Source organism: Sminthopsis crassicaudata, chromosome 2 (assembly GCF_048593235.1).
Source record: "Sminthopsis crassicaudata isolate SCR6 chromosome 2, ASM4859323v1, whole genome shotgun sequence".
Classification (NCBI taxonomy): Eukaryota; Metazoa; Chordata; class Mammalia; order Dasyuromorphia; family Dasyuridae; genus Sminthopsis; species Sminthopsis crassicaudata.
The window spans coordinates 674,040,632-674,054,741 of record NC_133618.1 but is presented as its reverse complement, the minus strand read 5'-3'; the positions used below and the strand labels follow the sequence as shown (position 1 = coordinate 674,054,741).

Below are 14,110 nucleotides of genomic sequence, written 5' to 3'. Positions count from 1 at the left end.
GTGCATACACGCTCACACGCGGACATCCACAAACACACACGTGCATACACGCTCACACGCGGACATCCACAAACACACACGTGCATACACGCTCACACGCGGACATCCACAAACACACACGTGCATACACGCTCACACGCGGACATCCACAAACACACACGTGCATACACGCTCACACGCGGACATCCACAAACACACACGTGCATACACGCTCACACGCGGACATCCACAAACACACACGTGCATACACGCTCACACGCGGACATCCACAAACACACACGTGCATACACGCTCACACGCGGACATCCACAAACACACACGTGCATACACGCTCACACGCGGACATCCACAAACACACACGTGCATACACGCTCACACGCGGACATCCACAAACACACACGTGCATACACGCTCACACGCGGACATCCACAAACACACACGTGCATACACGCTCACACGCGGACATCCACAAACACACACGTGCATACACGCTCACACGCGGACATCCACAAACACACACGTGCATACACGCTCACACGCGGACATCCACAAACACACACGTGCATACACGCTCACACGCGGACATCCACAAACACACACGTGCATACACGCTCACACGCGGACATCCACAAACACACACGTGCATACACGCTCACACGCGGACATCCACAAACACACACGTGCATACACGCTCACACGCGGACATCCACAAACACACACGTGCATACACGCTCACACACGGACATCCACAAACATATTACGAGTTGGAAAGAAAGAAAGAAATTTAGAACAAACTTCCTGCCCCGATTCCCATTCATGTCAGGAGATCTTGAGGAAGTCGCCCTTATGTTGGGGGCTCTGGGTGCGGGACTTAGCGGAGTTCGTGTTCGGCATGTTCATCGTCACTGGAGGGGGCATCTACGCTGATGAAATTGTAAGTCCATTAAAGAATAGAATTACAGTTTTTTCTTTTGAAAGTTTTTATTTGTTTTACCAAATACACACAGATAGCTTTCAACATTCACCTTTGCAAAGCCTCGTGGTCCAGATTTTTCTCCCTCTCTCACCCCTTCCCACTTCCCTAAGATGGTGAGGAATCCGATAGACGTTAAACATGTGCACTTCTTTTATTATATTAGAATTACGTGCTAGATTTATATATTAGTATCAGAATGACATATTAAGATTATTATAAACTTTAAAAAAACTAACAGATAAGCCACACAAAGAGATTCAAGTCTAGAAAAGAATCTTTAAACTATTTATATGTTGATTCAAAAGAAAATAAATAACGTCAAGTCACGTGTTACTTATGTGTTTGTAGATAAAACTTATATTTATAAATTCATAAATTGAAATTCATCAGTAAAGTAAGTAGAATTTTAGTGGAGTAAAAGCACATGTTCCGGGTGTGCCCTTGAATTGTTCTGTGCGTTTATGAAGCTGGCACGTCTGCGGTCCATGTGGGACTTTTTTATTCACAGGCCTCCCTTTCAGCATTTCCTCGTCTTCCTCGTAGTTCTTGTTATGTCGCAGTTACTGTGCGCCCTTCACAGCCCGGCGCCCTCCTTCCTTCAGCCAGTCCCTGGGTATTGGGCCCGGGAGTTATTTTTCGTTTTTTGCTCTAAGGCCATTAGGGTTGTAAGTCTTCCCTTTTCTCGATATCCTTGGGCCGTGGCGGATGGGTGATGGACAAAGGCTGGGAGAGCTTTGTCCCAGCCTGGGCGTCCCTCCGAACCCTCGCCTTCCTCTCCCCCGGCCCGTGCCCGTGGGGCTTTTTGTTTTCATCTGGCACCAATTTGCTCAGAGGAAGGTGGCGGTTCACCCTTGTTCCGCGTTCCTCGAGGGCGAGCATCCATCTCCCCCATCAGTCCATCTGTCCCTCCTGAGCAGTCCCAGGTGGCTAAGGAGAGCTGGGCGCAGCTCCTTCCCCATGCCCAGCACTGAGCTCGGCCCTCCAGCTCAGCACGGAGGAGCCCCTGCTTCAGGAGTTTCCGGTCTGGCTGAGGAGATGAGGGGTCCCCTCGGGAGTGGTGAGGAGCGAGTGTCCACCAGCAAAGTGCTAGCTTGGGCGGGGAGTCCAGACTGGGTCTGGGGCGTGACCTTTATAAACCCAGCTCCTCAAGGCCCAGGCCCAGGCCCCATCGCCATGTCTGGGCTCCAGGGAACCTTTCTCCCTCTTCCCTCACGCTCAGCCCTGGTGGCTCAGCGAGCTCCCGGCACAGCCCCCGCAGCCTCTTGGGTGGCATCCAGTGGGACTGTGGCCTGGGGGCCAGCTGGCACAGTTCCTGCCCAAGAATGTGAGGGCAAGCACGTGGGCACAGAATGGCCCATGGACAGTTGTGGCAGGCAGGCATGCCCAGGCGTGCCCGCGAGCTAAAGATGAGAGGCAGAAGAAGAGTGTCTTTGTTGGCTCAGAAAGACAAAACCGGCCCTTTCAGCCCAGCGGGGCCCTTCAGGCTCGTCTTTCCGCGGCCCTGGCCCCGAGGACCCTGCGCGTTCCCCACGACCGCCTTCTTTTCAGAACCTTCCTCCCCAGAGCAGGGGAGCACAGTCCATGGGGCACTTGCGTGGCTCTGGCGCAGTCGCGCCAGGCACATGCAGTCACTCTCTGTCCCCCGGGGCTGATCAGAGCCCCGAGTGTGCAAGGCCCACAGAGACGTGGAGGGAGGTCAGCTGGTCATCTGACCGAGGGAAAAATAGGAAAGACTGCTTTGTCCCAGCATGCCCTGGGAGTGTCCGGCAGCGCCCTCGGACTTTCCAGGGGTCATTTCTTCTCTGAATCACTGCGATCGAGCAGACTCAAGGGGAACTTTGTCAAAAGACAAGCTGAACAAGGGCCATCGCCTGCACCTCACGCTCCTGGACCCGATTTTATTAGCTCATGAAAGGGAGAGATGTTTCTCGCTCTGACTTCTGGGCCTGGGCTGGGGGGAAGAACTTCCTCTGGACGGCGGAGGAGGGTGCGGGGCCTGCACTGCGCTCTCTGTGCTCCAGCGGGCATTAGGAAAAGGCGGGCTCATCCTCGCAGACCCCACGCGGTTCTCCTCTGAGAGTGCTGCTGGGCTCTCCCCGCTCAGACCCGCTGCCCAAACGGGGGCCAAGCCCCGCACCCGACACCCCAGTGAGGCTCTGGGCCCAAGGCCCCGGGTTGTTCGGCACTGGGCTCGAGTGCGAAGTACAGCCCGAGGGTTCTGGTCCTCGCGATTCCCTGGGACTCCCCTGAGACAAGTCAGGCAAGGGAGAAGGAACCCGGGCGAGGGAGCTCACAGACACGTTCAATCACATTCGCACCCTTGTACATAGATGCACACATTCTCACTCACACACCCCCCCTCGCCAGGACCTCCCTCCCCAGCCAGCCCGGGTGTCTGCGATGCACGACCACAAGGAGCTGGGCAGGCCCAGGACCGGGGCTTCGTGGCACCGGGCAGCCCGCCCTTCCTTCCCCTGGCTCGGGCCCGGGAACAGCCCCGCAGGGCCTGAGGGGCTCCCGGCTCCTTTGGGGGTCCCTCTAAGGCCGTGTTCCCTTTGGTCCAGTCCCCTGAGCCGGACTCTGAAGTGGCCCTTGTAGCCATCTCACAATCAGGGAAGTGTTTCCCAGGGAATGTCCCACCCCCTCCCGACTCCGTGGAAGGCCCCATGGCCACACAGAGGGTTTGTCCGGCCCCGTAGAGATGCTCGGCAGACGGACCGTTTGCCACTTTGGGGGGTTTGTTTCCTGACGGGTTTGCACATGGTGCTTCCCTGAAACTCCAATTTCATTTGGCGATGATTGTGGGGGGGCTGGGGTGGGGCGGCCGCCCTCCCATTTTTGTGAACCCCAGATAAAACATTTAGCTCTTCTTGGAGCTACACTGACCCCGTCACCGCTAATGAATCCCAAAGTGAAGTCGGACAAGAACGAGAGCCTGTGGGTGGGAGTTGGGGGGCTGCCCCCTCCTGTGAGAGAAGTGCAGGATCCTCAGCCAGACTTTGGCCCTGGGGCCCCGCTTGCCCCAGAGTGTCCAGTAACATGGCTCCTGGCTCATGAGTACCCGGGAGCAGGGAGAGGGCGAGGGGTGCCTCCAGCCACAGGGGAGGAAGATGGCTGCCACGTCTGTCACGGGAGATTCTGGCTGGAACATGGGACTGAAGGGATCACGTGACCCACCAGCCTCGATGGGCCCCTGCTGGCCGGCAGACCTGTCCAAGGAGACCAGGCTGGGGGATCTCTAAGATCCCTTTCAGACCAGGGAGCTGGACCAATGCTTCCAAAGGGCAGCAGCCGGAGTCATGTCCAGTTAGCACGGGTGGAGAAAACATCCTGCCCTGGCAGTCTGGCCCACGGGAGCCTCCCGGCTCTGCTGGGCCCGTCCTGGGCCCACCCTGGGCCTGTGCAGCCTGGCCCACGGGAGCCTCCCGACTCTGCTGGGCCAGTCCTGGGCCCGCCCTGGGCCCGCCCTGGGCCTGTGCAGCCTGGCCCACGGGAGCCTCCCGGCTCTGCTGGGCCCGTCCTGGGCCCTCCCTGGGCCTGTGCAGCCTGGCCCACGGGAGCCTCCTGACTCTGCTGGGCCCGTCCTGGGCCCTCTCTAGGCCTGTGCAGCCTGGCCCATGGGAGCCTCCTGGCTCTGCTGGGCCCGTCCTGGGCCCGTGCACCTGGCCCACGGGAGCCTCCTGGCTCTGCTGGGCCCGTCCTGGGCCCGTGCACCTGGCCCACGGGAGCCTCCCGACTCTGCTGGGCCAGTCCTGGGCCCGCCCTGGGCCTGTGCAGCCTGGCCCACGGGAGCCTCCTGACTCTGCTGGGCCCGTCCTGGGCCCTCTCTAGGCCTGTGCAGCCTGGCCCACGGGAGCCTCCCGACTCTGCTGGGCCAGTCCTGGGCCCGCCCTGGGCCTGTGCAGCCTGGCCCACGGGAGCCTCCTGACTCTGCTGGGCCCGTCCTGGGCCCTCTCTAGGCCTGTGCAGCCTGGCCCACGGGAGCCTCCTGACTCTGCTGGGCCCGTCCTGGGCCCGCCCTGGGCCTGTGCAGCCTGGCCCACGGGAGCCTCCTGGCTCTGCTGGGCCCGTCCTGGGCCCGCCCTGGGCCTGTGCAGCCTGGCCCACGGGAGCCTCCTGGCTCTGCTGGGCCCGTCCTGGGCCCGCCCTGGGCCTGTGCAGCCTGGCCCACGGGAGCCTCCTGGCTCTGCTGGGCCCGTCCTGGGCCCGCCCTGGGCCTGTGCAGCCTGGCCCACGGGAGCCTCCTGGCTCTGCTGGGCCCGTCCTGGGCCCGCCTTGGGCCTGTGCAGCCTGGCCCACGGGAGCCTCCTGAGTCTGCTGGGTCTCCTGGGCCCGTGCCAGCAGCTCGTGTACCCTGGCTTTTGTGATGTGGAGTCCCATTGATGGGAGAGGGCTGGGGAGGAGAGCTGCCATCCCTCCCTGGCCCTTCCTGGCTGATTCTCGCCGGAATGCAGCCGCAAAGGCGCAGTGTTTGTTTTTCAGTTGCGAAAGAGCAGCGAGGCCCTTGGGAGCCAGTGGACACACCTTGGGTTGCTGGGTATTGTCCCGTTAGTGGTTGGCTCAGCGATGGTCCTGCCTGGGCACAACACTGCAGAGAACAAAGGCTCCCTGGGCCGGGCCTCTGAGCTGACCTTCCCAGGCCCGGGAGCTTCTGGCCATGGGGCCTGGTGACCGCAATCTCAAGCAGGCTCCGAGCGTCCAAACCATCCTCCGGAAACGGGGACGAGAGCAAAAATCAAAATAGCCATTGGGGAAATGGAAAAACCAGGTCATCCCCTGGCCTGGCTCCAGACACAGGAGACACGAGAACATCTGCTTCCTGGGAGCGGGCTATGGGCAGAGGGAGCTCAGCGGCCCCCTCGCCGGCTCCCAGGGAGGAGAACCGTGTGTCTGACGTGGCTGGGGTTCAGTCGGGGAGATGTTGGGGAGCTCCCGCTCCCTTAGGCCCACAAGACCCCGTTTCTGTTTCTGGTAATCAGAGCATACATAGAATTTACTAGAGCATAGAATTTCTGAATTAAGTTTCTGTTCCTGTGTCAGCCCGGATCTGTCCCAAATGTCTGGGATGTGGCAAGGGCAGGAGGGAATGGGCATTAGAATCGTACCGGGGAGGTCTCGGCGCTGGCTCCCAGCTCTGACATATCTCAGTCTTCCTGAGGCCCTCTCTGGACGGGCCCCTCGTCAGCAGCCCCTCAGAGTCCCCAGCCAGGAAAGGGAAGGCCACGAGGTCTCCAGAGAGGGCTTCCTAGGGAGGCCGGCAGACTTCCAGAAACACCATCCTGTCAGGAAGCTCTGGGCTGCCTGGCAGGAGAGGGGGTGCCCACAGGTAGGGCGGGCACCCTTGGCACAGCCAGCCATGGGCATGGGGGCTCATGGCCTGCCCAGAGGCCGGCTGCAGGCTGACCCATGTTTCCACTACTTCCTTTTTCCGGCCTTGTCTCTACACGGACTCTGGGTTTTGCAGAGCTGATTTCTAGGCCTCAGGCCTATTTGTGGCTTTACTTTATAATCTTCCCCCCCAACCCCCTGTCAGGCTCCTGGGCCTGCTCTTCCCTGCCCGGCTGCTTGTGCCCTTCCCTGCCCGGCTGCTTGTGCCCTTCTTCTCTGGGCAGCAGACCCCGGGTCACGTGGGAGCCAGAGGTCCTCGGCCTCTGCTGCCCACCAGAAGGCCCGGGTGCCCGTGGTCCCTCCTCGGGGGCTGTCCTCCTCACTGCCAGTCTATGGTGGGCTCAGCAGCAATCTGTTTCTTTTCTTTTTCTGCAGAACTGTCAGACCTTCAACAGCCTCAGCTGCCTTAGCACAGGGGGTGACTGTGGTCAGCAGGGCCCCTTTGCTGCCGCCGTGAACAACCCCAAGTCCTGGACAGCGCTGCTCTCGGCCTCCACCGGCACGGAAGGCGGGGAGCCCACGGGGACCCCCGGCCCGGAGCCCCCTCCCGCCTCCGAGGAACGTACGCTCAGTAAGGAAGACCCGTCCTTCGAGGAGCCGGACTGCAGCCTGCCCGACGAGGAGGGCGGCCGGCGGGAAGAGGAGCGGGCCTCGGCCTGGCGCAGCGCCGGGGCCGACGGAGCCGGCATCTTCCCCCTGGACGGAGAACTGGACATTGAACAAATCGAAAACAACTAGGGGAGTGCAGGCCACATGACTTAGCTCCCGCCTGCATCAGGTTTGGGAATGGGCCTAGAAGGGGTGCTCAGTGTCCCTGGGCTCCCAAGTGCCCCTTTGGGCCCCACTTCCTGGATCTCCTCCCCCAGCCTCCGGGAAGAGCCGGCTGGCGGCCTGGGCGTCCCTGGGCCCTTCTCGGCCAGTGGGCGAGTCCCGTGCGGCGGCTGGGGTGGGTAGCCTTGGCCGGCACCTCCTAGCTCGGAGTTCTGTCTGACTACTGTAGCCATACACCAGCTCATTTTTCCTCTTCATTTTCTCATGAGACTTGAAAAGTGAGGGCCACCGGGAGCTCTGCCCGGGGGTGCCCGCTGTCAATGCCACCAGGCACTGGTCAGCACCCCCAAGCCCCAGAGGAGAGGCCGATCCAGGGTGAACCTCGGGCTTTGAAAGGGCAGGAAGCCTGAGTGTGAGTCTGGGGGGGGCAGGGGGCCGGCGGTTCTGGGGATGTCCGCCCTGCACAAGTTTCCCAGTTCTTGCTTCAGAAGGGGCCGGGCGGGGTCAGGAAGCACGTGGGAGGCACTGGGTCCGGTTCAGTGACAAGAAGTTCTAGGAAGTGTCTGGGTTGGCCCTCAGAGGGCCCTGGTTCTCCAGGTCGGGTCCCAGTGACTTTGGCCCATTCACAAAGCTCTGCTCCCAGTCCCAGCGGGGCCATGGTGCCCACAGGCGAGGGGGTTTGCCCAAGCCAGCCTTGAGCAGCTCCCATCCTGCCAGGTGGTCAGGCCGCAGAGCAGCCAAGGCCCCCAGCAGCCAGCACAGGACCCCTCGGGGCCGACGGCTCCCAGCCCCGACCTGAGCAACTGTGCCCGAATGGCAACTCTTGGCCTGCACAAGGGGAACTCGGGACCACCGGGTAAGGGCGGGAAATCCAAGCCCCGGGGGCATCAGAAAGCACTCCTGGCTTCCTGGCTGCTCCCAGGCCCCAGCAGGGCCCCCATCTTGTTTCAAAGGCAGCTTCCCTTCAGCCAGAAACTCCCAGTGGCTTTCCTTACCGAGTTTGCCAAGTGCGCTTCCTGGAAGCGAGGGCTGGGGGCACCCGGCCCGGCCTGTGAGGCTGCCCTCGGTCCTGCACGTACGGGGGCCAGCCTGCCCCTTGCTCCCCCAGCCTTGGACAGCCCCAGGATGTCCCTCTCCCTCTCTCCCACCCCTGTCCCCCTCCCCCTTCCCTCTCCATCTCCTAGCAACCATGGTAACGAGCACTTGGTGCCTGATGCTTCAGGGGCCTGGAGTCCAGCGCCAATCTGGGCCGCAGGTTCCCATTCTAGAGATGAGGAAGCTCCGGCCCCTGCCTGAAGTCTCAGACCCTGTGCCCAGGCCATGTGACTCAAGCCCCCCAGTCAGTGAGTGATGGGGAGGGACTCAAGCCCCCCAGTCTTCCAAAATCTCAAGTCCCTGTGTCCCCCTTTTCCCTTTCTTCATCCTCCCTCCTCCTCCCCTTCCTTTTCTTCCTCTCTCCCCTTCATTATGCTCCCCCTCTTCATCTTCCCCACTCCTCATCCTTCTCTTCCTCTCCTTCCATTCTTCTGCTCCTCTTCCTCCTCCCCCTATTTATTCTTTCCTTCTTTCTCCCTCATTTCATCTGCCCCCTTTCTTCTTCCCCTCTTCATCCCCCCCTCCATGCTCCCTGCTCCTCCTCTTTTCCTCCTCGTCATCCTCCCTCTTTCTTCTTCCTCTCTTCATCCTCCCTGTCTCTCCTCCTCTTCCCACCCCCCTCCTCTTCCTGTTTGGCATTCCCTGCGTGATGTCACCGAGGATGGGCTTTTCTCCTCCTGAGAGGAGGGGCCGACTTCCTGCTCACCTGAGGAAGGCACCTGGGAGCAGTTTTTGCTCACCTGAGGAAGGTACCTGGGAGCAGTTTTGCTTCCTTCTTCCCCGAGGAGGGAACGGCTCCTTTTCCCAGTTGAGTGCCCATGGTTGCCCTTCCTCTTGGCTCTGGGAAGCTTGTGCAGTGGCAGGTGCCAGTCTCTTGGCTCTTGTCGCCAACTGTGATGGACTCGGGCTGGGCCGGCGCCGTCTCCTCAGACCCTCAGGTGGGCTGTGGGGGTCAGTGGCTGGGGCCTGGCCCAGGAGGAAGCCCTGAGGGGTGGCAAAGGCTGGTGGCTGGGAGGGACCTGGGGACCCCCCCCTCCCCCCCCGACTGGTGCTCACCTCCCTCAGCCAGGAAGCAAGAATCGCCGACCCACCCGTGTTGTCAGGGCCAGAAGAATAGTGCAATGTCAGGGCGGAAGATTGGGGTTTTTGAAAGGGGACACAAGCCAAGGGGTCGCATTCCCCCCTCCCCAGAGCCAGGACTCCCACTCCACCCAGGGGATGAGGGCCCCAGGGCCTCCTGGGCTCAGAGTCAGTGGGGGCTCTTCCAGAACCAGCTGGTCCGGGCCTCCCAGCTCTACCTTTGGGGGGGACACCGGCTCTGGGCCCAACAGCCTTTGCTCAGGGAGTCAAGACCCTCAAGGGCAGGTACGCCAGCTGGACTTGGCCTGTGACAGTCCCGGGAGGAAGGTGACCATTGTCCCGACCTGAGGCCTTGTGGGTGGGGGGAATGTGGCCATTTGGAAAAGCCCTTGCCCCTTGCTGGCGAATGGGTCCCCCCTGATCTTGCTCTCACCAAGCAGAAGGGCTGGGTTCCCCCCACCCAGGCCACGTGCTCAGTGTCCAAAAGGGCTGGGAAGGAGGTGGGTCTCCCAGGCCCCGTGCTCAGTACCGGCTGGCAGTGTCCACTCATGTCCTCTGTTGCCTTTTCTGTTGCCCCCGGCCCGGCTTTTTTCGGGCTCTGCTGGTGATAAGGTTTCTTCAGAAGTGGCCATGAGCCGGCAGGGTCTGATCCTATGCATGGGACTGAACTTCCCGGGACCGGCCCTCCCCTTGGTCCTCCCTGAGGGCTGGCCCTCTCCTCTGTCCTCCTTGGGGGCCAGCCCTCCTCCTTCCTCCCTGCCCTGCTCCTTGTCCTCCTCGGCCTTCGCAGCTAGCTCAGCTTTTTTGCTTTTAGGCTGTCCCAGGGCATCCTCCAAACTTCACAGGTTATTTTTTTTTTCTGAAAGTGCTTGAGAGGATGGGGGTGAGGGGATAAGGGAGGCGGGCCGGACTGGGCCAGGGTGGGCATTTGGCGGAGCCGTGGGGCACTTGGAGTCGGCCATTGGGCCACAGGCCGGGCGGTGAGGGCAGGATGTCCTTGCCTGGGAAAGATTCTCCCAGATGATGCCCGTGATATGAGGCGGCTTTTGGACCTTTTTAAAGAGATAAAAAGCAGCCACTGGGAAAGCGTTTTGTGAACCAGGTCCAAGGGCATCTCAGTGGGCGCCGAGCATCTCCCTGGCACGCAGAGGGGCATAATCTGGGCTAACAGAATCAGGGGCCCAGCATGCGGGCCTAGAGACAGGCTGCTCTGTCTGCATGCTGGCTCCCAGCACCGTCCCAGCCCATCCGTCCCCTCCAGGGCCCCACCCCCTGCCCAGTGTACCTTTTGACAAGTTGGGTCCTCCATGCCCTGCCCCGTTACCCTGGTGGGGCTGCATGTACCCACTCAAACAGCCGGGGCAGGTCTTCCTTTGCCCCCATCCCCTTTCCCACACAGGGAGGAGCTCAAATGCCAGGGGTTAGAGAGAGGGCTTCCCTCTGAGGGACCCCAGTTCCCCCTGGCCGTGGCCTTTCCTTTCCCATAAACAAAATCAGCCAGGGGCTTCCCTGTTGGGGGAGAGAGCACCTAGGAGAGCTTGGGAGAAGCCGCTGGTGCTTTTTGTGGGGGGGATTCCTGTTAAAGAGACATCATCTTTCCATATCATCCACTTGGAATTCCAAAGGGCTTCTTACACACACACACTTACTTACACACACACTCACACACCTGAAAAAGGGTTCCTTCACCCCAGGGGGCTGGCCCCAGGCAGGAGGAGAGCGGCCCTGCCGGATGAGATCACCCGAATGTCCAGTTTACATACCACGAACCCTTTTGCCTTATTCAGAAAGCGGGCGCTATGGGCATTGGCCTGGGGGCTCCATCAACGACCCCAAACCACAGTGACAAAAATGGAGATTTCAGGGCCAAGGGGGGGGGCATTCCTCGTTTGGGATTTGTGTACCAATTTTCAGTTTTCAAAAGCCTTACTTTTCAAAAAAAAATTTTGTAGTTGGTAACTTTTATGAATTTGTATATATATATGAATATATATATATAAGAAAATGTGCTAATAAAGAAGGAAAACAAATCCGTGCTGAAGTTGCAGATGGGTCTCAGCTTTGGGAATTATGTGTTTGGGGTAAATGGCAATGTTGGGTTGAAATCACCAACTTACACAAAGAAAGGCTGGGGAGGCTTGTCCCTCCTTCCAAGTCCCATTTTTCTTTTGCATCCTCTGGGGATACTTCCTGACACAGCGAAGGCCAGCCCTGGTAGGGAGGGGGCAAGACACACACTCTGGGAATTTTGCCTTGTCACCCAGGACAGCGGGGGATTATTACTGAATGACACAGTGGCGCCGCTTCACTTGGGATCCACCCACCCACACTAGCCCTTGAAGGTGGGCACGGCCACCCAAGGAGATGCTTAAAGGGACAGATTCTCCCACAGTTAAAATCCCAAGGGAAACCTCAAGCTGGCATTGCCACTGGTTAAAACCCGTGTGTCCTTTTATTTTATTTTTTTTTTTAAGAAAAAATTGGGAAAACCCCACAAGTCGAGTATTTGTAGGATAGATTTGTATTTCTTCACATTCTAGCCTAGTCTATTTGGCAAACGAAGTCTTGTTTTCGGCACCTCAGTTATGAATTGCGAGGAGTGGGATGGCAGAGTAGGGCGGGATGGTGGAGCCGGGCGGCTCTTCTCAGGGGGCAGCAGCTTTGCCAGGCGTAGGCTTCTTGATGTTTAAGAACTGGGAGGAGTGTGGAGGCCACAAAGCCTTTGGGAAAACTCAGAAGCCCGGTGTGGGACTCGGCGCTCGGCCCCAGAGTCAGACGGAGCCTCGCCAGGAAGGCCGCGAGCCAGAAAGGCCCCACTCACGCTCTCTCTGCCTTGGTTGCACTAGAGCAGCCTCTCAGGAATTTGCTTGTTACTTTTACTATGTAAATAAAGCTTCCTGGTTCAATCCCTTGAGGCCCTGCCCTGGTTCTGTGTATCTCATGTCTGCGGGTCATCTCCAGGGGCACCATGGGAGCAGAGCTGGGCTGCCCTCCTCCTACACAAGCTGACCCCTCCCCATGCCTGGGGGCTGCATCCTGGCAAAGATGGGGGTGCTCCTGGCAGGGGAGGGGGGAGAAGGCAGGGGAATGACCCAGAATGTCACTATGTCCAGTAGTCTGGGGCGAGCCTGCTCTCTCACAAAGACCAAGTGGAAAACTGGTTTTGTGTGAGCTGGTTGTCCGAATTTCCCCACTGTGGGAGAGCCACGAGCCCCAAACATTTGTCTTTGTGAACCCTAGGCCGGGCTAAGAGGACCTCGGATCCTCAGCCCGCTGGCCAAGTGGGCGTCAAGAGCTAATTTCTATGCAGTTAAGATCCTCTCTGCGGGGCCTGTGGAGGAACATGGCCAAGAATCACACATGGGGAGAAGCTGGTCACCCTTTGCAACCATGGAGGGAGAGGTCACGAACTCTGTTCTCCAAATACAGATGGTACAAAGGTTAAGAGATGTAGGCAATTCTTATTGATTTCCTCCTTTCATAACATCTTTCCTTTCTGCCCCCCGTTTTTCTCTTCCCTCATCCACATATGTATTTTTTAACAAGAATATTAACTTTTAAAATACACATTTCTTTTTGAGTCTTTTTGGGAGAGAATAATCAAAAGAAAAGGGAAAAAGCACAACAAGAAAAAAATAAAAATGAACACAGCACGTGTTGCTTTATTTTCTGGCTGCAGATGGCCTTTTCTATCCAGAATTTATTGGGGTTGCCTTGGATCACCAAACCCCTGAGAAGAACCGAGTCTTTCACAGTTGATCATTGCACAGTTTGGCTGTTACTGTGTACAAGGTATTCCTGATTCTGCTCGTTTCATTCAGTATCAGCTCGTGTAAATCTTTCCAGGCCTTTCCACAATCAGCTTGTTCATCATGTCTTATAGAACAATAACATTCCATGTCATTCATATCCCATAACTCATCCAGCCGTTCTCCAGTTGACGGGCATCCACTCAGGTTCCAGTTTCCGGCCACCACAAAGAGGGCTGCCACAAACATTCTTGCACATACAGGTCCCTTTCCCTTCTTTATGATTCCCTTGGGATACAGACCCAGCAATGGCACTGCTGTATCAAAGAGTATGCAGTTTTATGGCCCTTTGAGCATAGTTCCAAATTTCTCTCCAGAATGGTTGGATCAGTTCACAACTCCACCAACAATGCACCAGTGTCCCAGTTTTCCCACGGCCCCTCCAACACTGGTCATTGTCTTCTCCTGACATCTTAGCCAATCTGACGGGCGGGAGGTGCTACCTCGGAGTTGTTTTAATTTTCATTTCTCCAGTCAATAGTGATTTGGAACATTTTTTTTTCACATGACTATAGACGGCCTAAATTTCATCCTCTGAGAATTGTTTGTATCCTTTGACCACTTATCAGTTGGGGAATGACTTGTATAAGTCATTATAAATTTGAGTCCATTCTCTACAAGTTTTAGAAATGAGCCCTTATCAGAACCCCTGGCTGCAAAGTTTCTCCCAGCTTTCTTTTCTGTAATGTTCTGTTTCTCTAGATTGGGTTCGTTCTCTGTGAGCAGATCCCTTGGGGAACGTCTGGAGGCAGCCTTGGCTTTAGTTCAGTTCATAATCCCAAAATGCAGCCGGGAGTTAAAGTCCAGATCCTCTATTGTGTCCTTCAAAATCCTGAATCTTTTCCTGGGCCTGGTGGGCTTCAGCAGAGGCCCCTCTCTCTCCTTGGTTCCCGAGAGCTCTTGTCTCCAGCCCGCACAAAGGTGGAAGTGGGAATGAATCTCGACTCCTCCTCCCAGAGTGGGCTTGTGGGTTTCGGACTTTGAGTCTCCC

At 58.0% G+C, this 14,110-nt stretch overlaps 1 protein-coding gene across 5 annotated transcripts in view; it reads left to right on the top strand.

Moving 5' to 3' along the window:
- The window catches only part of FAM53B (family with sequence similarity 53 member B), an 87,031-nt gene extending 75,691 nt beyond the window's left edge, over positions 1-11,340 (top strand). For all 5 annotated transcript variants that reach the window (XM_074297118.1, XM_074297120.1, XM_074297117.1 and 2 more), the window contains exon 5: positions 6,740-11,340. In XM_074297118.1, the coding sequence (XP_074153219.1) occupies positions 6,740-7,102 (363 nt within the window). In that variant the 3' untranslated portion in view covers positions 7,103-11,340. The remainder of the gene's footprint in view (positions 1-6,739) is intronic.
- Positions 11,341-14,110: the final 2,770 nt, after the last annotated feature.